Below are 23035 nucleotides of genomic sequence, written 5' to 3'. Positions count from 1 at the left end.
AAACAATGCCTTTTGCAATTTCCCATGTTGTGGGAACACAGCGGAGCTGAGTTGTTAAACTACATTCAAAGTTCAAAGAGCCCTACTGCCAGCACAGCCATGTCATTTTATATAGCAAGCACAACTCTCTGCAGGAAGAATCCTACTCTAGCAAAAAAAAATGCTGCAATCTGGATAGTGGGCAAATGTGATATACCTGGAAAAGAGCCTGAGTGAAAACATGTGAAAAATATGCACCTACCAATGCAAAACAAACATGTGCCACCTGTATCGTGAAAAGCCCATTTTGTAATACTACCCTGAAATAAGTCAGATGATGGGTAGGTATGCCCATCATTTAAATTTTTAATGAATGAATCACTCCCTGAATGAAGAGCAAAAAAGACAAAAGCAAAACAAGTATCTGTGATGGAGCATTAGCCACCCATTTCAATGGGAAGGGATGCTGGTCCTCAAGACTGAAAACAAACAAGGCTTTCCAAGGCTTAATTGCAATGTCATATTTCCTCAGCAAGGGACGCGGGTGGCGCTGTGGGTAAAACCTCAGCGCCTAGGACTTGCCGATCGCATGGTCGGCGGTTCGAATCCCCGTGGCGGGGTGCGCTCCCGTCGTTCAGTCCCAGCGCCCGCCAACCTAGCAGTTCGAAAGCACCTCCGGGTGCAAGTAGATAAATAGGGACCGCTTACCAGCGGGAAGGTAAACGGCGTTCCGTGTGCTGCACTGGCTCGCCAGATGCAGCTTGTCACGCTGGCCACGTGACCCGGAAGTGTCTGAGGACAGCGCTGGCTCCCGGCCTATAGAGTGAGATGAGCGCACAACCCTAGAGTCTGGCAAGACTGGCCCGAACGGGCAGGGGTACCTTTACCTTTACCTTTATTTCCTCAGCATTAGCAAAAGGATGATGTTGCATTCGGTTTCACCGCATTTGAAATGCAAAGCTTACATGACCCACACTAATATACACTTCCAGCAATGTAGAGATGTGCATGCTTATAACAGACAAAGCAGTTAAAATAGAGGCACACCATCAGAGGCAGAATTAGTGGTTTGGCATGCACTACCAAGAGATGTGGCAATTTGTGTATACAAGAAAGAGCCGTATGATCTTATAAAACACTGCACCAGAAAGATGTCGAACAGGTGAAAAGAATATAATCTAGAAAAGAGATAGGGTGACATATGGACTCTGCAGGCAGCACTGGGCTGCTGAAAATGATGCCTCATCTGCAACTGAATTGCCAGATAATAGCAGCGTGGGCTAGGGAAAATATATTGACAGGACTGATATGATTCTGAGGTCATGTGTTACTGATCCTGCTCTAGAGCCAAGACAGAAAACAATAGTTCACTCAAGAAGGCATGCTGGGATAACCACCCTCCAATCTACAAATATATTTTATTTTATAAAAGATTGTATATATAAACACACATGAAAGAGCAAGGGGGCAATAGGAAGAATAGAATATCTTTACATCAGATCCCCAAGGAAAGCAGATTAATGTGTTGTAAACATAACTGTCAGACCAAATTACCCATTTATACTGTAGCAGAGAATAACCATTTCTCATGAGAGAACTAGCCGCATACCTGCAGTGCTCCTAAGCATTCAAAATGCAGTGGGCTCAACAAGCATGATTTTGGCTGCTGTTGGTTGTTTTTTGTTTTTGCTGGGTTTGTTACTCAGCAAAAGAAAAATAAGGTTTAATATTTTCCCAGTGTGGGGATAAGGAAGGAGGTAGAAGTAAGAGAACTTAATTTCACCCTCTCCCTGCTGGAAAAGGCACCCCAAACAGTTAAGGCAACATCGAGTGCAGCCATCCCCAACACACCGCAATCCCAGATGCTGTGGAGTCCAACTTCACGGCTAATCATCTGGGATGATGGAATTTGTAGTCCAGAAACATCTGGAGTGTGCCAGGTTGGGGAAAGCAGGTAACACTGCAAAGTTAGCATTTATTAACTGCAGGTAACCAACCGTGTTCCAATTATTGTACATTGAACAATATATTATTTTGGGTATACTATAACCTTAAGCAGGGTTGAAACTAGGCTTTCTATCACGCAGAGCAAAGACCCAGTTTGTCACCCCCACCCCCACATGCGTTTGCGTACACACACACACACCTCAACACATTTGTTCATAAAGGGCATATAAAGCAGTTTGAAAGAGGATGGAGAAGAGATAGTCCCTCCAAATAGTAAAATTGTGTATTTATCTGGCTTTCATTCAAGATTAAGTAGATCTCCTCAGAGGATAATAGATCATTTGAGGAATTATAAGAAGCATTATGACAACAACAACAACAACAACAACAACAACAACAACAACAATAATAGAAACTGTGATAATTGTCAGGCACATACCAACGAGTAAGTCCTATTGAACTCAGTGGGACTTACTTCTGAGTAGTAAAGGCTTGAGTTAAAGGCTCTAAAGAATAAAATATAAGAATAAATACTGTGCAAGTTTCCTTTAAAAATTGCTGGCTGCTGAACCATGGCAATTAAAGAATTTAAAGTGGATCGGCTACATTTTCCTTCCAAATTACAGGAAGGGATAATAATAATAATAATAATAATAATAATAATAATAATAATAATAATTTATTTATACCCTGCCCATCCAGCTGGGTTTCCCCAGCCACTCTGGGTGGCTCCCAACAGATTAAAAACAGAATAAAACATCAAACATTAAAAACTTCCCTAAACAGGGCTCGAATGTCAGCATCATATTTCTTTCATTGCAGTTATTTTATTTTCAATATAAAGAGGACTCAGTTTTTGTAGCTGATTGTATGCCCTCTTTATGTATTCACATGTATTCACCGGGGGGGGGGGGGAGAGTACATATTATAAGCAAGCAATACTCCAAAGTGCTTATCTTGTGAATTTGATTAAATTGTTTAATCATAAGAAAAGCACCTGTTCCCAAAAAGGACAGGAGGTGGTGTTCTGATTTCTTCACCACTTTTAATTGATCTCTGAGACGTTGAGAGAAGCAAAAGAAGAAAGCAACAAAACTTCTCATTTTCAGTGGTGGCCCTCTAGGGGCTTCACCCTGGGCTAAGACCCTTGCTAGCCTCCTGTTAGCCACAGCCCTGCTTTAAGTAAGCTATTGGGATAGGGTGGGGAAGAAATCTAAATAAATTAAACTGCACACCATCATTACAGACTTTGCCAGAAGTTGGATTGACTTGCTTCTGAAGGAAGTACAGTATATCCGTTTTTTTCATAGTCACATTTCTACTCCTGTTTCCCCTCATATTCTTTCTCTCTCAGCAGATGGAAATATTTTCCTGGTCCTGTTCTAATCTTCCTCTTTTTCATTTGCCTTTATCTGCAATACTGAGTCATTGGGCACAAGCTTTTACTTGGATCCTTGATTTGCCACCATCTCCTCTGCAGGGGCACTTGTATTCCAAGTCTAGCCCTCTAAGCCTGGCTGCTGATCAAGAGGAAAAGAAAACAGGCACCACAGATACAGAAGTTGAGTTTCTTTGTATTTTTGGTGTAAGGAAAAGTATACCGGCCACCTAGCGCACCAGCAGCCACCCTGTCAGGCCTGCTGGAGGCTGTGGCTGGCTGGGCCTTGGAGTTCCCTAACCTATTGGTATTGGGGGACTTCAACATCCATGCTGATGCCGCTCCCTCCTCACAGGCTCTGGACCTGGTGTCTTCCATGGCGACACTAGGGCTCTCCCAGTTTGTTTCGGGCCCCACACATCAAGCAGGCCACACGCTGGATTTGATCTTTGGTGTCGGTATAGATGTGATCATGTTTCCCTCAATGAAGGTGCCATGGTCTGATCACTGCGCTCTGAAAGCCAGGATTGACGTTCCACCCCCACCCTGCTTAGGTGGCGAGCCGATTTGGGCTCGCCCGCAGAGGCTGATGGACCCTGATAGATTCCGTCAGGCCTTGCGGGACCTTGCTCCCCCTGGCGACTCATTGACTGAGCTTGTTGAGGGCTGGAATACCCAGCTCCTAGCAGCCATCGATGAGATCGCACCTAAGCGCCCTCTGCGACCCCGCAGAAACCGGGCTCCCTGGTTTACCGAGGAGCTTCGGAAAATGAAGCGGGACCTCAGACGGCTAGAGCGAGTATGGCGGGGTGCCCGTGACGGAGCCTCAAGAACATCTTATAGGGTTTTTATGAAAACCTATGAGATGGCAGTGAAGGCCACTAAGAAGTCCTACTTCTCGGCCTCCATTGCATCCGCTAGCTCTCGCCCGGCGCAATTATTTAGTATAATTAGGTCCTTAACGTCCCTTGAAGGACAGCCAAATTTAAATAACAATTCGACACACAGCTGTGAGGCATTTGCGAGCTTTTTTGCGGAGAAGGTCCTGTTGCTCCGCCATGACCTCCCTGCCAATTTGGACACAATAAGGGAACTGGAGGCCCCTCGACTGTCCTCGGGTCCAGTATTGGACCACTTTGACCAGATATCCCCAGCCGATGTGGACAGACTCCTCCGAGCTGGAAAGCCCACCACCTGTCCTCTTGACCCGTGCCCGTCTTGGCTGATTAGAGCGTGTCCAGACGAGGTGCGGGCCCCCCTGGGTGATATCATCAATTTGTCCCTTGGCACCAGGACATTCCCAGGGGAACTGAAGGAGGCAGTGGTGCGCCCGCTCTTAAAGAAAACATCATTAGATCCTTTAGATCTATCCAATTACCGCCCGGTTTCAAATCTTCCATTCCTGGGTAAGGTGATTGAGAGAGCGGTTGCTGAACAGCTTGGTAGGTTTCTGGATGAGACATCGGCTCTCGATCCATTCCAGTCCGGCTTCCGCGCTGGTCATGGGACCGAGACGGCTCTGGTCGCCCTAACAGATGATCTCCGCAGGCAGCTGGATCGAGGCGGGTCGGGGCTGCTGATTCTTCTAGACCTGTCAGCAGCCTTTGACATGGTCGATTACGAACTCCTGGACCACCGCCTTGCCGACGTGGGGATCCAGGGCATAGTCCTTCAATGGCTGCGCTCGTTTCTCTCTGGTCGGGGACAGAGGGTGGCGCTTGGGGGGGAATTGTCATCGCGCCACTCCCTGGTGTGTGGAGTGCCTCAGGGTGCGATTCTCTCTCCGATGCTTTTTAACATCTTTATGCGCCCCCTCGCCCAGCTTGTCCGGAGTTTTGGGCTGGGCTGCCATCAGTATGCTGATGACACCCAACTCTATCTGTTGATGGATGGCCATCCTGACTCGGCCCCAGACACACTGACCAGATGCCTGGAAGCTGTGGCTGGATGGTTTCGTGGGAGCCGGTTGAAGTTAAATCCTTCGAAGACAGAGGTCCTCTGGCTGGGACGGGGCGATATGGGATTGAGGGGGCAACTCCCATCTCTTGCGGGGGTGCAACTAGTGCCAGCATCGTCCGTTAAGAGTTTGGGTGTAATCTTCGATACCTCCCTCTCTATGGAGGCGCAGATTACAGCTATAACAAAGGCGGCTTTTTTTCATCTCCGCCAAGCTAAGCAGTTGGCTCCTTATCTCTCTCGCCCTGACCTAGCCACTGTGATCCACGCGACGGTCACCTCCAGACTGGATTATTGTAACTCGCTCTACGTGGGGCTGCCCTTGAGACTGACCCAGAAACTCCAACGGGTGCAGAATGCCGCAGCGAGACTCCTTATGGGGTCGTCACTGCGAGATCACATTCATCCAGTACTATATCAGCTGCACTGGCTCCCGGTGGAGTACAGGATCAGGTTTAAGGTGCTGGTTTTAACCTTTAAAGCCCTATACGGCCTAGGACCCTCGTACCTGCGGGACCGCCTCTCCTGGTATGCCCCACAGAGAAACCTACGGTCTGCAAATAAAAACATCCTGAAGGTCCCAGGCCTCAGAGAGGTTAGGCTGGCCTCAACTAGAGCCAGAGCTTTCTCGGCTGTGGCACCAATCTGGTGGAACGCTCTGTCACAAGAGACTAGGGCCCTGCGGGACTTGACATCTTTCCGCAGGGCCTGTAAGACAGAGCTGTTCCACCAGGCCTTTGGTCAGGGCGCAGCCTGACCCCCTCCTCTGGCAATCTGCACAGGGTCCTGCTTGCTGGTTGCCATCAATTTGTTTCTGATTGATTTTATGGTGAAAAGTTTTTAGAATGTCGGATTGTTTTTATTGTTGTTAGCCGCCCTGAGCCCGGCTTTGGCTGGGGAGGGCGGGGTATAAATAAAATTTATTATTATTATTATTATTACTTAGGTATAATATAATGGATAATTCCCTGGATGCCTAGATCAAGGTTTGGGACTAATACTCTTTGGTGAGAGAGCCCCAGCAGAGATTTAAAATCACAAAATAGGCAGCAAAGTTATGCATGGATATAAAGGCAGTTAGACCTTTAAAGCACCCCCTTCTAAGTTGCTTCTAAAGTTCTCCACCTCCCTTAGCATAGAAAAAGATCACACATTTGGTAAATGGATTACTCAAAAACTTTTCAAATGTCAGATTCATGTGCTTTTCCATACAACATTCAGAAAAGACAGACAGTGAAACTTTGGTTCCAAAGCTGTAAATGTTTCTAAATTACTTGTATAAAAACACAAAGATGGCTTGTTTAAGCCATATGGTCTAAGCTTGGAGCATCCAGCTTAGACCTCCTTCCTGGTAGGGCTCACATGGTGGAATGGGGAGAACAAAAAGGCTTGATAACCCTTCTTCTCAAGGTGAAGGGGGCAGCTTACTTACTCTATGGTCTTAACTCCTCCATACATTAATTAGACTTAAGCATGCTGGTTATATAAGGCTGAGTATCCCAAAGTATTCACATGTGCTTCCCGCCCGGTGGCTTACAGAAACAGATCCCATGTCAATATGCATACATATGACTGCTACTTGACAGCAGGTATGAGGAATCTGTGGCCATCCAAAGTTGCTGGGTGCCAACTCCTACCAGCCACAGTAAGCACAGCCAATGGACAGAAACGATGGGAGCTGTTGTCCAACAGGTTCCCAACCCTGCTCCTCAGGGAAAGGGCCAAGTAACTCATAGTAACTATCACCTTCTCCAGAACTTAAAGCTTTTATGCCTTCATTCTCATTATCAAAACAACTCTGCTTTCTGTTAATGTTTACTTTCATTTCTCTCAGTCTGCTGCCTTCTGAAAATGATTAATTAAGGACACTCACCATGGCCTTTCCTGGACCAATTCCTCATTATATCCCCCCCCCCATTAAATCAAGCCTCACATGATATGCCTCCTGCTTTTCATCACAGGGCTTATATTGCACTAATTTTGTCATTCTTCTCAACAACTGCGTCAGAGAGATTCTATCAAAATCCTCTTTGGAAATCAAAGTAAACAGCATGTCCTTGAATAGTGTTATTTATTGCCCAGAAACCTTTTCGCATATGACAGAGCTGTGAAGTTTATTTTACTGCAACCATGTTGCCTGGACCTTCCTAGGTTATATGGTTTGTCCAAGCATTGCGTTTCTATGGCTGTAATTAGAGAGGCTTGGGAATCAGAAAGATAATTGCTCTATCTAATCACCCCCACACTTTCATTTACTGAGTGTTTGCTAATAGAAATTAATTTAAGAGACTCTTGATAATAACTGTGCCATTTACATTCTGATCCATCATATTAAAAAGGAGCAGGATGACAGGAAACAAATGCTGTGGACAACTCTGCATTGCTTTATGCCCACATGAGACTGTTTTAGAAGCATCACAAAGCCAGATGCTCTGGGCCATTTTTGAACTATTTTAAAGCAGTATCATGGGAGGTTTCCAGCTACCCCACTTTTTGCCCTTGGAAGCCTTGCAAGTGGCAGCAGGAGAGGGACTCACAGCAACATCATGGGAGGGGTGTTTCTAGGACTAAGCTGAAACTAAGAAGCTCCCTTGTTCTTTTTGCTACTGGGTGCTGCATGTTAAGCAATCTTGTTACAGTATTGGAAGGTGGTTTTCTTTGATATGTTATTTTATTTGCTATTGCTCTTTTGTGTTATGTTATTGCTTTGCTATGTCATTATGAAATAGTTTTTGCAGTGTTTGTTTGAAATGCATCCCCGTTTCCTTGTTGTAAGCTGCTTTCAGGCATAACTTCTTTTTTTTGTAGAAAAGCAGCATACAAATAAAATGAATGAATGAAAGAATGGATTTATCCATTATTTGTGTACATTTGCTCCCAATATTTTATTTCTGAAATGAAGGATGCCAGGGTTCAAGAGTTCCTAGAGTTCATGTCCTCTGCTCACCTCTTATTCCAGAAAACTACAGAGAGGGGAAAACCCTTTGCACATGTCTAAAAGCATATTCCATTACCAGGACTCAGACATGGCTACTGGCTATGCTTAAGGAAGACCAATGGGATTTGGGAGCCCAGCAGCTCACAGGATTCTCACCACTGGCTTAAGCTTTTGTGAGTCTTTTATCAAAATAAGGGGTGATATTCAATGACCATGTCCCATCAGGCAAGGATTTCTACTTGTGCAATGGGACCGTCTTTCCTTCTCTATGCACCCCACAAACACCTGAATCTGCTCCAGAGGGTTTGCAGAAAACCTTAGAACAAATTTAGGTGAGCGGGGGAGGGGAAATGACAACACTTCATTGGGTAAGTGGAAATCCTTGCACTGACAAATTGTTAACGGATTGTTACATTGGATACAACCCATCATCTATCAACTGGACATGAGCAATTGCTCTAGTTAAGGAATGCCTAACTTTTAGACCTAGCAAAATGTGATGCGACAATAATTCTGTTTAATTGGAAAGTGAGGGAGTAAAGTGACAGTTATGTCTCTGAGGCCTTTCTTAGAACTACATCCAGAACCAAAACACAAGGACAACAGTAGCTGATACAATAGAAAAACAAGATCTCAGTCCCAATAAAATGGAGCATCTGTACCAGGAAAATAAGGCACATATCTAATAATATGATCTAACATATCTAGGAAAGAAGACATTTGGAGATGGGTAGTAGGTTCCCACATCTTCTTTCATACTTGATCCATGTATTAATCACAAAAAGCATTAAAAGGATTCAGGGAACAACATTTTGTGACAACAGCACCTAAAATTTCTGCTAAGCATCTGTGTAAAACCTTTACAGCATGAGGGAAATTTTGGGTAGCAACTTACCACATGGCATGCATGTAAGTCGGAGGTAGACGAGGGCTGCTGACAGGTGTGCAATTGTAAGACCTCATTATCCTTTCTGCCAATAAAAAGTTTCGAAAGAGGCTTGCCACCAGTAGATCCTGCCTGAAGAGCTTTTGGAAAAGATCTGCAAGAAAGACAGAAAGATGGATGGCACCTATAAAGAGCTGGAAAGTAATAAAAAGCATGGGGGAGGGGGAGGAAATGGGACACCTGAATAAATCCATGTCCTCTGGCAAGAATCATTATTGCAATAGTTAGGCCTGCTGTTGTATATTTAGGTTTAAAACACACTAATAGATACTGGATGAGCCTTCAACTGGGACTTTACACTTAGGAGTCAACATTTAATTTTTGTTTGCATAGTTTTAATAGTGGAAATAATATCCACTGAATGTCATTCTGATACCTGCCATGCAATATCCTAAAGCCTCCAGAATGAGAACAGCTGTAAAGGGCAGAACTATAGCATACCACAAGCAAAAAAAAAGGGGGGGGGGCAAAGCACACAAACGCAAAGACACTTGACATAGCAAGGAAATGAAGTTTGGTAAGATCCTACTTTATCCGTTCAAAATGTTCTCCCTTTTTTTGTATCTCAGTTCTCATTGCTTCCTATTTCCCCTCATTAGTGCTTCATTTCATACTCCTGCTCTCTTCTATTATGATCAAGCTATATATATTGCCAGTAATTCTGTAGCTTATATGCCATAGCTTTACCTCTGGGTAGGACGTTCCATGCAATTGTATCTGTGATGGCTGTAAAGATCCAATTCAATTCTCCCAGAGGCGTTCTTCTGTCATTGAGCCTCCCAGGAATTCTGCAAGGAATAACAAAATATTATTGTTAAAACAGAAACATGCTAATCTATTCCAATGCCCACAAAAGTGCTGCAAAAGGAAGCTATCCTTTATCCTTATGTTCTAAATGTAAAATGTACATTTTTTGGACTTAGGCTACAATCCTAACTGTGTTTGCTCAGAAGTAAGTTATATTGTAAGTAAGCAGGCAGATGCAGAGCTTGTCTGACATCTGGGGCGGGAGTCTTGACCATGAGACGCTCTGCCGTGGCACCACTGCCTGATCTGATCTGACACTACACGCTAATACGCAGTAACAGAGGTCCATATTTTACTATCAAAGCCTTGCGGTGCATAAGGACAGCCATGGGTGTTTCGTCCATTAAGTCCTCAGTAGGCTGGGAGGCACAGGGTGTTTTTGGCATGACTGCATAAGTCTGTCAGGTCTCTGGCATGGATCCCTAGCTAGCTTAGCCCTTTGAGGCCTTGGGGCAAGTGCACCAGTCTTCCCCCGCCGCTCCATGGGCTTGTAAGTAAGACCGTTCAATGGGGCTTACTCTCAGGTAAGTGGGGTTAGGAATGCAGCCTTAGTTGATCCCTGAATATTTTCTTTCACATGGTCGTTCATCTCCCTGTTCCCATCTCCCATGGCTTCTTGCCATCTCACAGTTCAAACAGTGAACTAAAAAGGCTTGAATTTTGAACTATGTTAAAGAACATAAAATTACTGGAAGCAAAATCTCCTGGATACTTCAGAATAAATGCTAATAAGCAAGTGGGGAATACTTTTATGATCTGTTTTCCAACCCCAACCCCTAATTATTCAGTAAGGATGAGCTACACACTAAATCATTGAATGGATTGACGAATAAACCAGTGAAAGTTTTTGAAAATGAGCAGCTTAGAAAATGTGGGGAAATTTAACAAATCACAATGCATAACTAAACATCTAAATGAAATGGCATAGTTGACTATAACCATCCCTCCAATAATCCAACTATAAAGTTACTGGATGAAGAGGCATAGTATCTTCCTGTGAAATAAAATTTCACAAAAAAAGTCCTAAGGAAAAGTTGAACAAATTATTCTTATGAAAATAAAGCAAACCAAAACAAATAGCTTCTTGTGAAGATCAAATTTTTGGTCTAACTTCATGTTATCTAGTGTTCTATGTCCTTACTCAAATATTCCATTAAAGGTCAGTGATGATTTCCCCTGATATTAAAAACAATCCAGTAGGCAAATCTAATGGATGCAGTTGGGACTGCTAATGTTTGCTAAGGAGGCCAACTGTAAATATTTGTAGTAGTAGTACAAGTAGTAAGAATTATTTTAATGAATTTTAGTTTTATTTAAGGTATAGGAATGAATTTTGCTTTACTGCTGTATTCATTTATGATGTAAGCCATCCTAGAATTGCAGATCAGATTAAAGAAAGAAAGAAAGAAAGAGTTTTCTGTGCAATATGGTAGCCAGTTGTGAACATCATTTGATGCATAACCAAAATGACATTGAAGGAAGCTACACTGAAATCAATGGTATGTTGTTCTAATGAATTAGCTCCAGGGAATTAAAAAATTGCCCCCAGTTATTTAATATTTCATTTACTGTATTGCATTTTAATCCCATCCATCCTTCAAGAAGCTCAGAGTGGCATACATAAATTCTTACCCACTCCAAGTTTATCCTCACAATATATTCTGTAAAATAGGTTAGGTTGACAGAGATTGGCTCACAGTCACATACCGAGCTTCATGGTTGAGTGTGGATTAGAATAGTAAGTGACACAGTTTGCTATCCAAGGTACTCTCACCTGTATTTTAGAGGTCATATCAAATTTTTAGATAGATACAAATTGCTATGCCTTGCAATTACAGATGCAGAACTGCATGTTAAAAAATAGTGTCAGGTGGGATCAGATAGGAATATTGTAGCACATTCCTAAACCACCCATCTCTGTTATTCAGATTATATAACAGCATTTTTCTGGGTAGGTAACTGACCAATCAACTAACATTTAATTTCTCATACTGCACCTGTAATTTCTCAAAAGGTGGCATAGGTACAACTAAGGGATTTCAATATTGTAGATATCAGCGCTCTTAGAAAGCATTAACGTAGCTGGAACATTAAGTCCTTCACTAATGTGTAAAGTTTTAAAATACATATAACCTTCAGGGACATCTTATGGAGGAGACTGTATTCATTAAAAAATATTAGATTCATTAAGACAAGCAGTTCTCTCCCCTCCCCAAGTTTCAGATGCAAAGCAAATTCTACAGAAGATTCCCATTTTCCTTTCAAAGATTAATATAAAATGCTCCTTTTTCTCGAAGAAAGCCTCAAACACTTCAGGGCTTCTGGAACACTAACACTGTAGATCTGGTGTCCAAACACAAGCCAAAACAAGTGATTAGCAAACATGATGAGCACTTAAATTAGGCTTAGCTTTCAGGAGCAGTATGTTTTAGGATGATGGTGAAGATACACCCATATGAGATTTAGTTTCAGCTGGTGTTGGCTGGTTCTTGGATAAGGTTGTATCCACAAAATAATCTTGTTAACACAAGGACTTCTGCTTGCACAGTGGAACTTCCCGTTGTTCTCTTTTGCCTGCGTACTGACGTCTGTTCTGGGGGTTCTACCCACCCTCCGGAGCATATTTGGGTGGGTGTGGGGAGAGAAAAGTGTACGGACATTCCATTGCGCAACTGGAATGGTTTCATTGGATATAACCAATAGTGTTCTATTCAATTATGTCCATCCAAACACTGAAGGCTCTTCAATTCAGTGGCGGTATCCATGGACAGAAGGTGGGTAGAGCAGTCATTTTTGTTGATTCCCCTTTCCCTCTACAGACTGCTGTGCTCCCAGGGCCACATCTGTTCCAGAAATTTGGGGAACTCCAGGGAACAAGATGGAAGTGACATACGGCACAGCAGGAGAGAGGAGGATTTTGTGGGGTTTTTTGTGAAAATCACCATCCTTCCTTGAGGCTTCTGCTGAAACCAAGAGTCTTCCATGAGTAGAGAAACAATTGAATACAATACATATGAATTATTGTTACAGTGGTACCTCAGTTTTCGAACGAAATCCATTCCGGAAGGCCTTTCGGCTTCCAAAACGTTCAAAAACTGAGGCATGGCTTCCCGTTGGTTGCAAGAGCTTCTTGCACTCAGCGGAAGCCGTGTTGCACGTTCAGGTTCCGAAAAACATTAGAAAATGTTTACTTCCGGGTTTTTGGCATTCACGAACTGAAACATGTGACCACGGAGGCTTTTGGGAACTGAGGTTCCACTGTACTACTATATTTCTGCTGTTTTAAGGCTGAATTGGACTAAATAGTTGTGCCAGTGGAAACTAGCACAATGGGGCTTTCTACCCCCTCTCCTCTCCACCCCACACCCTCTCAGATCAGCTCTGGGAAGTTGGAAGAAACCCCAGAACAAGCTGGGGGAGGAGAGGGGAGATTGTTGGGTCTGGCAAGCAGAAGTGCTTGCAAAGATGGAACAATTGTAACCGTGCGATGTTGAATTCCTCCCTTGGTTGTGTTTTACCACGTTGTATTTAATTTTATTGCAGGAGCAAGTGCACGTGCTTGATCTGAAAGGTGGAGTATTTAAAGTTTTAAATAACCAGCTCTATACTACTTGACTAAAAAGATGGTTGTGAAAGTGGAGGTGGGAGTCAACTGACTGATACTTTTCTTTGTGGAATTATTTTCAGGTTTAGGAACCGCCCTACCATTAGGCTGAGTGAGACTATTGCCTTAAGCAGCTGATTCTGGATGTTAGGAAAGGGGAACAAATTGATGGACTATTTTATTTATAAGGTGTAGGGCTCAGTCTGTGGAACTCTTGACATGAGAACGCGTGGCGGCGGCTTTGCATCCCTTCCTCTACTTTGTGTGCAGTGGCCATGGGAGACGTTGAGAAGGGCAAGAAGATCTTTGTTCTGAAGTGTTCGCAGTGCCACACAGTTGAGAAGGGAGGCAAGCACAAGACTGGCCGTAACCTGCATGGTCTTTTTGGCTGAAAGACTGGTCAGGCCAAAGGTTTCTCTTACACAGAAGCCAACAAAAGCAAAGGTATAACCTGGGGAGAAGATACACTGATGGTTTACTTGGAAAACCCCAAGAAGTATATTCCAGGAACCAAGATGATATTTGCTGGCATTAAGAAGAAGGGGGAGAGGGCAGATTTAATAGCATTCCTTAAGGAGGCCACTTCTAACTAATGGCTTCTGCTGCCTTATTTATTTCACCATACAAATGGAAATGACTCTCTGATGAGATTGGTTTTTAAACTTTCTATTTTTACATGCATCATATTGTAGCAGCTTCAAAAAGCCTCCTCGTCAGCCAGATAACTTTTGATCATGGATGGTCCTTAACATATGTACTTATTCTTATATTATAATTTATAGAATTGTGCAATCAGGCTTGAATAAGTACAGTCAGGGCGACTGTAGCGTTTCCTGACCATGTAATTAAAAAACAAACAACCCCTGTAAAAAAAAGAGAGAGAGAAGCAAGGTGCAATGCAGTCTAGAGACTCCTCTCCTCTTCCCAGTAAACTTCCAGAGTGACTCCCCTTACCTCTGCAAAATTACCATGGGTCTCCATTTCATGTTCTTAAAGAAAGAGAGAACAAAGTGACACTAATCAATTCCTAACTTGGCAGCTTCCCAAGTAACAATCTCTAGCCCACACTGTTCACATCCCTTGAGGCTTGGCGGAAATGGCACTAGCACAGATTCACAAGCTTGAGCAGTTGGGGTAAGAAATCAATTCAAATCCCTGCAAACAGTGAAATGTTTACCCAGTGACCCTTTCGTCAGTGAAGCAGAACTGACAGTAGCTCAAAGTAAGTTTAGTAGTTGATAAAGCATCCAATGATTCTGCAATTAGTTTGCTGGAGATTAGAAAGGCTATATCATGAGATAGTGTTCATTAAATGCTTAATAGACTGTGCATTCTCTGCAAATCACTACTGTATATCAAAAAGTGCACATGCAACAGAATGAACAACCTCCTTTACTGGTAGAACAGGTTCCATCCACTCAAGGGGACAAAATAAAAACCTGTGCTTTAAAAACCTCTACACATTTTTTGGACAAACAGGCCACTGTCAGTCATTAAAATTGTTCACCCCTCCCTTCACTGTTTTGCCATTTTGGGCAGGAGCAAGGTTAAGCTTTGCTGAACAGAGGCACTGATTTTATAATGACCTATCCCAGTAAGCTGTAGGAAGAAATGGAACTTTTATTAAACTGCATTAACAGAAAGATTTTAAATATATATTAATGTATAGACATAGAGCTAAAACAAGCTCCTGTCCAAGCTCTAAGCCCATGCTGGGGGGAGCAGCCACTGAATGAAACTTCCATCCTTCCTTCACTTTTTTTTTTTTTTGAGGTTGTAGCAGAAGAGAGCAGCTATCCTATAACCTTGACCAAATAATCCTTCCAACAAGCCTGCAGTTTCAGGAGGGACACACATGGAACGAGCCGTGAGAGGGGAAAGGGATACCAGCCTAGCCTAGCTGAATCAATTCTGATGATCAGTGTTCTGAGATGTCGCATCCAGATCACCCTAACATCCTAAACACATGATGATGATGATGATGATGATGATGATGCATGAAGGGAGCTGCTCAAGCCATTTTCAGCAACCCATAAATTGAAACGAGACAGCCTAGAGTTTGCATGGATTAACTGCAGACTACTTTTGCTGTGCAACTCCACTAGAACTGAAACTGTTGCTTGCAAAAGTCTTGTTCCACAACAACAAGCTTCTGACTACCAAATGGAATGACATCAGGGCTATTGTTGCAATAATATACACCAGATTTTGCTGTGGGATTGTTCTTTAAATGGATGCACCCAGATGGTTCAAGTGCAGGGAGTCCACCTCTGTTACAGAGAACGGTTGATGTGTTATGTTTACACTGCCTTAATGATCCTGTCCACTCTCTCCTGCGTTCCCCCAAATACTTCATGTCACTAACCTGCTTCTCATGGAATTGGGGAGTGGGAAAGCAAAAAGCAAACTCATTCAGAACTTGCTCCATGCTTTTATATCAAATGCCTGTGATCTGGCTCAGAGCTAACAGGGCATGACATCCTTCTGGATACTGTTTTCTCTGTTGAGAAAATCTCAGAGATTAGCAGTGCTAAAAGCATGTGGAACATGCATTCAGTTTGGTTAATGTGTGAATGCAGAGATAACAATGTAAATTTACCTCATTACAATAATATGCACTACAATGGCTCTTTTTGGAATGCAATAAAAAGGCAGATGGGAGGCTATCCTGGCGCTTTGCAGCTTAAAGTGGCACAGTCAAGCACTTCGCTGTCAGAAATAAATCTCTTTATAGGTTGGTCTTGTACTATTATAGCACTGTAATCAGTGGAACCATCCTCCGAATGGACCAATTAAACATCACGCAAAGATGTTCTTAGAGTTTAATTTCAGCAAAATCTCATTTGTTTGCAAAACTCTTAAAAGCCAAAGAACAATGTTCCTTTCTCCAACAATTATAACACACACTCTTTCAGTTTGGCAAGCAATATGGTTCCTCCAGTTCAGGGCCAAAAATTTTTTGGGGGCGAGAGAACACAAGATTATGAAAGCAAACATTTCAAATGAGTAAAAGGTAAAGATAAAGGACCCCTGACAGTTAAGTCCAATCGTGAACGACTCTGGGGTTGCGGCACTCATCTTGCTTTACTGGCCGAGGGAGCCGACGTTTGTCCGCGGAGAGTTTTTCCAGGTCATGTGGCCAGCATGACTAAGCCGCTTCTGGCGAAACCAGAGGACTGCACGAAAATGCTGTTTACCTTCCCGCCAGAGCAGTACCTATTTATCTACTTGCACTTTTAATGTGCTTTTGAACTTCTAGGTTGGGCAGGAGCTGGGACCAAGCAACAGGAGCTCACCCCGTTGCGGGGATTTGAACCGCTGACCTTCCGAATGGCAAGCCCTAGATTCAGTGCTTTAGACCACAGCGCCACCCGCGGAAAAACCCACTTTAAAATAATTTTAAAATGCAACACCCAAGAAAAGTCAACCATCCACTGAAATTTCAGTAAAATCGGTTAAACTGATTTCAATGACTATACAGTATCACAGAATACACTTTAAACAACCTCAAAGGGAATGCAGCATTGTCTTACTTAATATCATTCAGAAGTCATTCACATCCACAGTCAGCAAATCAAGAAGGCTAGCTACATATAGACTGTGGTTCATATGAAGGGGTGGGATTTTGGATCTTGGGCTCCATGATCACTGCAGATGGTGACAGCAGTCACAAAATTAAAAGATGCCTGCTTCTTGGGAGAAAAGCGACGACAAACCTAGACAGCATCTTAAAAAGCAGAGACATCATCTTGCCGACAAAGGTCTGTATAGTTAAAGCTCCATTTTCACTATCTTGCTTTCCCTAGTTTTTTGTTTTTATGACAACAAATTATAATCTCTATGGGTAGGGTTCTTTTGTTTCACTTCCCCCATCTTTAGATACATTTGTTTGTTTCCTCCTCTGCCCTTTCTTCCATCTTTTTAATTTTGTTTAACTTAATAGACATTCAACAGCTAAACCTTAAAAAAATAAGATTTTCCACAATCTTTCACACATACACAGTCAAACACATTTCTACCTACATATCGCCATACACCAATATATTAAAAAAGGGTTGTGAAAAAGCTGCTTCACATGTTCCATATGGCTTAAGAGTCTTAATGATCTTATTTTTCCAGATCTCCTAGCTCCCAGACAGTCCATATCTTCAATTTGTCCTTTACTTTCTCAATAGTCTGTATATTTCTCCCATCTCATTTTCTTCCATATCTTAAAACTTCCCTGTTGCCCTTTTAAAGTGAAATGCTCATTTGCCAATAAAGATGCTAAATGCAGATTTGGGGGAGGGGAGAATCATTGTTTATATTGATCCCAGATTCCTAAGCAAACATTTACTACACAGGACTCTTCTATGTAAACTGTTTTCCTAATCTTCTTATCCATTTGTCTTCTGCAGTTTTCTTCTATGTTATACCACCACCTTATACATGCTAGACCAGCAGCATCTAGCTCCCTCTCTCCTACATCTTAGGGTGTCTAGCTTGTATTGCCTAAACACTAATATATGAAAAAAATCACAATGAAAATGTAAACATAACCATTGCACTATCTTAATTAATCTGTAGCAAAGGCTTCATTCTACGAAAGCAATACAATATAGATGTTTTTGAGCAACAGCATGAGATTCTTCAACATTTTTTAAGGGAACTGGGCATGCTTAAACTGGGCATGCTAAAAACGGTAACAAAGACATTAGCATATTCTCTGCTTTTGATTTTGTGTTTCCCAGTTCCATGCTGTGATGGGATGAAGAGCTGCTTGTGCGTAAACTGCAAGTCCCTCAGAGTTTGATCAAGTTCTCAAACCTCTGCCTGTGACGGAGCCCTTCCAGCATGGCTGCGTCAATCGCTAGCAGAATCCGAAAGTGGCTGCTTTCGGAATCGTTTCCAACATAAAAGCTCCTTAACGGAAACACGTCTTCTGGACTCTCGGCGTGACAGTTTCCGGCGAGGAATGGGTGTCCCTATAGGAGGTCCTGAGACCTCCCCGCTGTTTTCGCTGGAAGCGTCTCTGAGCCATTCCTCCGACTCCCCTTCCCTTGAAGTTCCTGCTCTCCCCCTACTGGTTCCCTCCTCCGCTGCTGCGTCTCTCTCCACCTCAGAGAGCCCTTGCACCTCCTGTCCTTCCGATGGCAGTTCCCTGACACATGCTTTCGGATATACGAGCCATTCCTGAACATATAAAGGTGTGTGATATATATAGATATAGATATATAGATATGGATATAGATATATAATCAAGTTTTTGTGTTGTTGTTTTGCAAAATAATATGGCTGCTTCTAAAACACAGCATGATACAGTTACATGTCTAAGGCTGACAGCAAATTACAAATGGAATCTATGCCATATTCTGACATACTTCAGCCTTCAGAAGAGAAACGTAAAAGTAATCTAATTTGATTTCTCACCACGAGAATGTCTATGAGAAGTTCTTATTTCTGCTCCTGCTAAAAAAATGAATTAGCCTTAAGTCACAGTTCTGTACGAGCTTGTATTTTTTGAAAAATGTGATTTACAGTAATTACCTCTGCAAAGCAACATCAGACTGCCCCCCTTATGCTTTTGAAGTTCAGCCATTCAGAAAAGCCAAAGAGAACATCCTAGTCAAGTATATGACGAGTGGGAAAGGAAAGGGAATTGATTTTGTTTCCCTAGATATTACCTTGTCATTCACAGGAAAGTTTCTGACACAGAAGACCAAGTAAAAGGCATTGGCCATGGAACAAGGAGAAAGGGGCCAGATTGACTCAAGCCATAAGGTACACTTTAATTATGCTACTTCACTTCCGTTTTTTAGCAAGTATTCCTGGCAGTCCTCTCTACAGAGCTCAAGTTCGTTGGAGACCATTCAGAGGTAACAACTATGGAAATGTCAGGGTCACTGAACAGCTTGTGCCAGGTGTCACAGACAAAAGATCCTCTTTGAAAACCTAGCAACTTTGGATGACTCACACTAATAATTGTAGAAGCATCTGACATCAACCAAAAATGCCTTTCTTTCCTTTATCTGGACACCACAATTGTCCTGGCTTCATTTGCTGTTGCATGTATAAAACTATAACAGTTGCACAATGCTAGAGGTGCTTAACCCAAACCAGCAAATTATTCTGATTAATATTATCAGATGCATCCATACCCAGCAATGTGCATGATTTAATAACCTTCTGCTACAACTTTTATTCATTTCTCTTAGGCCAATTCCACAGTCCCTAATGCCATTCACAATACAGTTTATGGTCAGAAACTTGGACTAGAAATCTGATGTCATGGGACTGAAGGATTCTGGGACTGAGGCTAGTAAGCTAACAGGGACCATGTGCACTCAGGCCACAAAGTCCTTTGGGGGCACAAAAGGAAATACAGATGGTAAAGAAATAAGTACAGGTGTGTAACATCAGCCGCTGCAACTGGCAGAAAATGTGAAACCCGTGGAGTGACTAGGCCTGGTATAAATTCCTTCAGAGCATTGTCTTTTGCCTGAGGCACCTCAGGTTTCAGCCCCAGCAATTAACTTTAGGGCCTAAGGGGCAGAGAACATTAGGATGGCATTCTGGTATGACTAACCACAGTACCACCTCTGATATCTACCTACACTGAGAGAGAGGGGGGGGGAGGGAAGGGAAGGGTGGCAAGGTCAGTGGTAGAGCATGTTCAAAAAGCCCTATGGGCAGGGCTAGGAAAAAACAAGTCCCTAGTGATTTTGGTGGTGGCAGCAGAAAGAAAAAACGGTATTGAGAATTGCCCCCTTCTTAATTATTGATTCAATCATCTGCTGGGTGAGGAGGGGATGATAATCCCCTTTAGTTGATCGGCATGGATTAGATGGGGGGGTGGCGGCTACATGTTTGTCCAGTGTGGGCAAGAGTGTGCATACCCACCAATGGCATGTGGCCTCCAAAGGGGTGGCCAAAGACGAATGTGACCCTCTGGTGAAAATGCAATCACCATCCCTGGTGTAGACAATATGGAGCTAGATGCCTCAGTGGTATAAGGCCGTGTCCTTAAGATTCTGCAGGCACTTTGCCAGATACACACAGGCCATAGTGGACTAGCAAGATCAGCACTAAGCCCACACTACTACTAACTCCCCAACACATAGCTTTTAGCTCACTTCCTGTTTAGTACTACAGCAACAATAGTCTAGAGGCAGCCTTAATTCTCTGCAAATTGTGCTGAAGAATAAGATATTCGCAGCTTCTGTCTCCAGACTTAAATCAGCACCAATTTATCTACTAACACACAGGAGGATTCCAAGAAATATTGAACTATAGAGTTCAAAAAGAAGGTACTTCAGAATTCTGTAGTAATACTGTGCTACATAACAGCTAAATGAAAACCTAAATCAAACCTAAAATCGGGGAGTGGGGGACTAGATTTGTGACAATCTTGGACCTGGCCAGCAGGAATTATATTCAGACCAGCTGAGGAAAGGGCCGCTTTGCCTATGGGCACTTGTACCAGCTATATTCATGACAATGATCGTTCAGTTCACACATTCCATTTGTACATGGGAATGAGGAATGGCCATATGTTAAACAGTATATCGTATGATCCAACTCTTAATGGATAAATGTGGATCTATTAAAGCTATTGAGTGCATATATATCATAGAGCGGATCAGAAATTAATCAACTATACTTTGAAAGCTAACAAACATGCCGCATTCCATGGCTCAGTCTATGCTTTAGGTCTCTGCAACTGTGTTCTCAGTTGGCTTTCTTGATTTTACAGCAACAAAAAGAGTTGCTCTTCCCTCCCCTTCTTTGCTGGGTATCCTCAACCCCCACTACTCTCGCCCTCTATTTCTGTGGGTGGTCTCTTAACAAACTGATAGGCTTTCAGTACCACTTATAATACGTAGACACCCCACTATATCTTTCTATTGTTTTCTCTCTGTCCAACAGGTATTTCTGTGTGAATGTCCCCCTGATGTCTCAAATTCAGTATGACTGGATTCCCTATATTCCCTTCCAACTGTTCCGCTCCTCAATAACTGCTACACTTTGACATCACCATCAGCTTTCTGATTTCTCCTTTGCTTTTGCTCACCATATTCACTTTGTGCCATAGCCCATTCAGCTAACACACTCAACTCCCACTTTGCCATCTGCAAGCATGGTAGCCTTTCCTTATCACACCAGAGTTGTCTCACCTCCATCTGTAACACTGCTTACAGTATTTACTTCTCTAGTCGTTCAGATCATATGATACCCCTACTCATATCGCTTCACCAGCTTCCCTTTTTTCTGAATTCAGCACAAGCTTTGTCTTTATCTTAAAAACTCTGCATTTTTCAGTGCTTCCACGACACAATCCCATATGTGATCTTCACTCCTAAAATTCCACCAGCTACAGACACCAGAATGTTTCCTACACTCAAATGATTTCGTTCATTCTCTCTGTCTTCTCCTTGTGCTGTGAACTCCCTCCAGTAAAACATATGTGGTTCCATCTTGCTATTTTCGTTAGAATCGCTCCTCAAAGCCATGCTTTGTACAGAGCCTTTAGTATGACCCCTTAATCGCTTTCCTTTCCAGAAACAAAGCCTACCTTCCTGTAGCTTCATGTGCTGACATTCGTTGCTCATTTTCCCTTTCTCGTCTACCCTACAACATCTTTTCTTATCTTTCCACAGTCAACATACAGATCTCTTGGGGACAGTGGCCTTCTTTTGTTTATTCTGTACCTCTGTAAAGCCCTATATAAACTAACAGTGCTGAATTAATATAACAAGAACCACCCCCACCCCCAAAGTAAATGTCAAATTAATGTCCTTTCCCCCTCTAAAGTGGGTGCTACAAAAATAAACAACCCTTAACAGATTTTGGCTGCATTTCAAAACCTGCCCCCAACCTATCTATGCTCCACAGTGGCCCAAGTATTTATTGTATAGGAGCCCCAAACTTGAAAGCTTGTTTTCAACCATGTCATTTATTTATATGAGGAAATGGAACAGTGTTGCCATGAAAACCATCTTGTTGAATGCGATCCTTATTTTGCATATACAATAGGCTCTTCTCAGAGCCTGGCTCCCTCTGTAACAATGGCAATAAAACTAAGTGCACCATTTCAATAAAAAAATTGATTTATTGCCAGACATAAACCTTAGAGAACATCATCCACAAAGCTGCCTCCCCACTGAACCCGAAGCATTAACAAGGCATGTTTTACACTGGACATCACTGCCCCCCTAGCAGTCAAAATGTAAACCCCTAAAATAGGTTTAGGAAAACTTCTACTGCGTTTTATTTAAAAGAAATTTACCAGCTTATTTAAATTGCCCTTTATTAGTCATGAGACTTGAGGGAGGTGCCCTCCCAAGGATAATAGTATTTCAGTTCACTTGGTTTTGAATTTATCTTAAGTATGAATGACTAATTAAGGTAATAAGCTCCCTGGGGCTGCAATGTTGTTGTCTATATACAGCGCTTAACCCTTTGGCGTAATTAAAATATACTCCCATAGCTAGATACCCTGAG

At 42.7% G+C, this 23035-nt stretch overlaps 1 protein-coding gene and 1 pseudogene across 3 annotated transcripts in view; one reads left to right on the top strand and one right to left on the bottom strand.

The window, feature by feature from the left end:
• The window catches only part of RPTOR (regulatory associated protein of MTOR complex 1), a 298685-nt gene that overhangs the window by 125280 nt on the left and 150370 nt on the right, over positions 1-23035 (bottom strand). For both annotated transcript variants that reach the window (XM_083427285.1, XM_083427286.1), the window contains exons 8-9: positions 9832-9932; positions 9094-9238 (exon numbers count right to left, since the gene is read on the bottom strand). In XM_083427285.1, the coding sequence (XP_083283411.1) occupies positions 9094-9238; positions 9832-9932 (246 nt within the window). The remainder of the gene's footprint in view (positions 1-9093; positions 9239-9831; positions 9933-23035) is intronic.
• Positions 13756-14411, top strand: LOC310673142 (cytochrome c-like; annotated as a pseudogene). Its single transcript has one exon. The product of its transcript is annotated as a cytochrome c-like (transcript).

The sequence above is a fragment of the Podarcis tiliguerta genome, assembly GCF_965153285.1.
Source record: "Podarcis tiliguerta genome assembly, chromosome: 2".
In the NCBI taxonomy this organism is placed as follows: Eukaryota; Metazoa; Chordata; class Lepidosauria; order Squamata; family Lacertidae; genus Podarcis; species Podarcis tiliguerta.
Note: the sequence above shows the minus strand (reverse complement) of the source record. Positions and strands in the feature narration are given on the sequence as shown.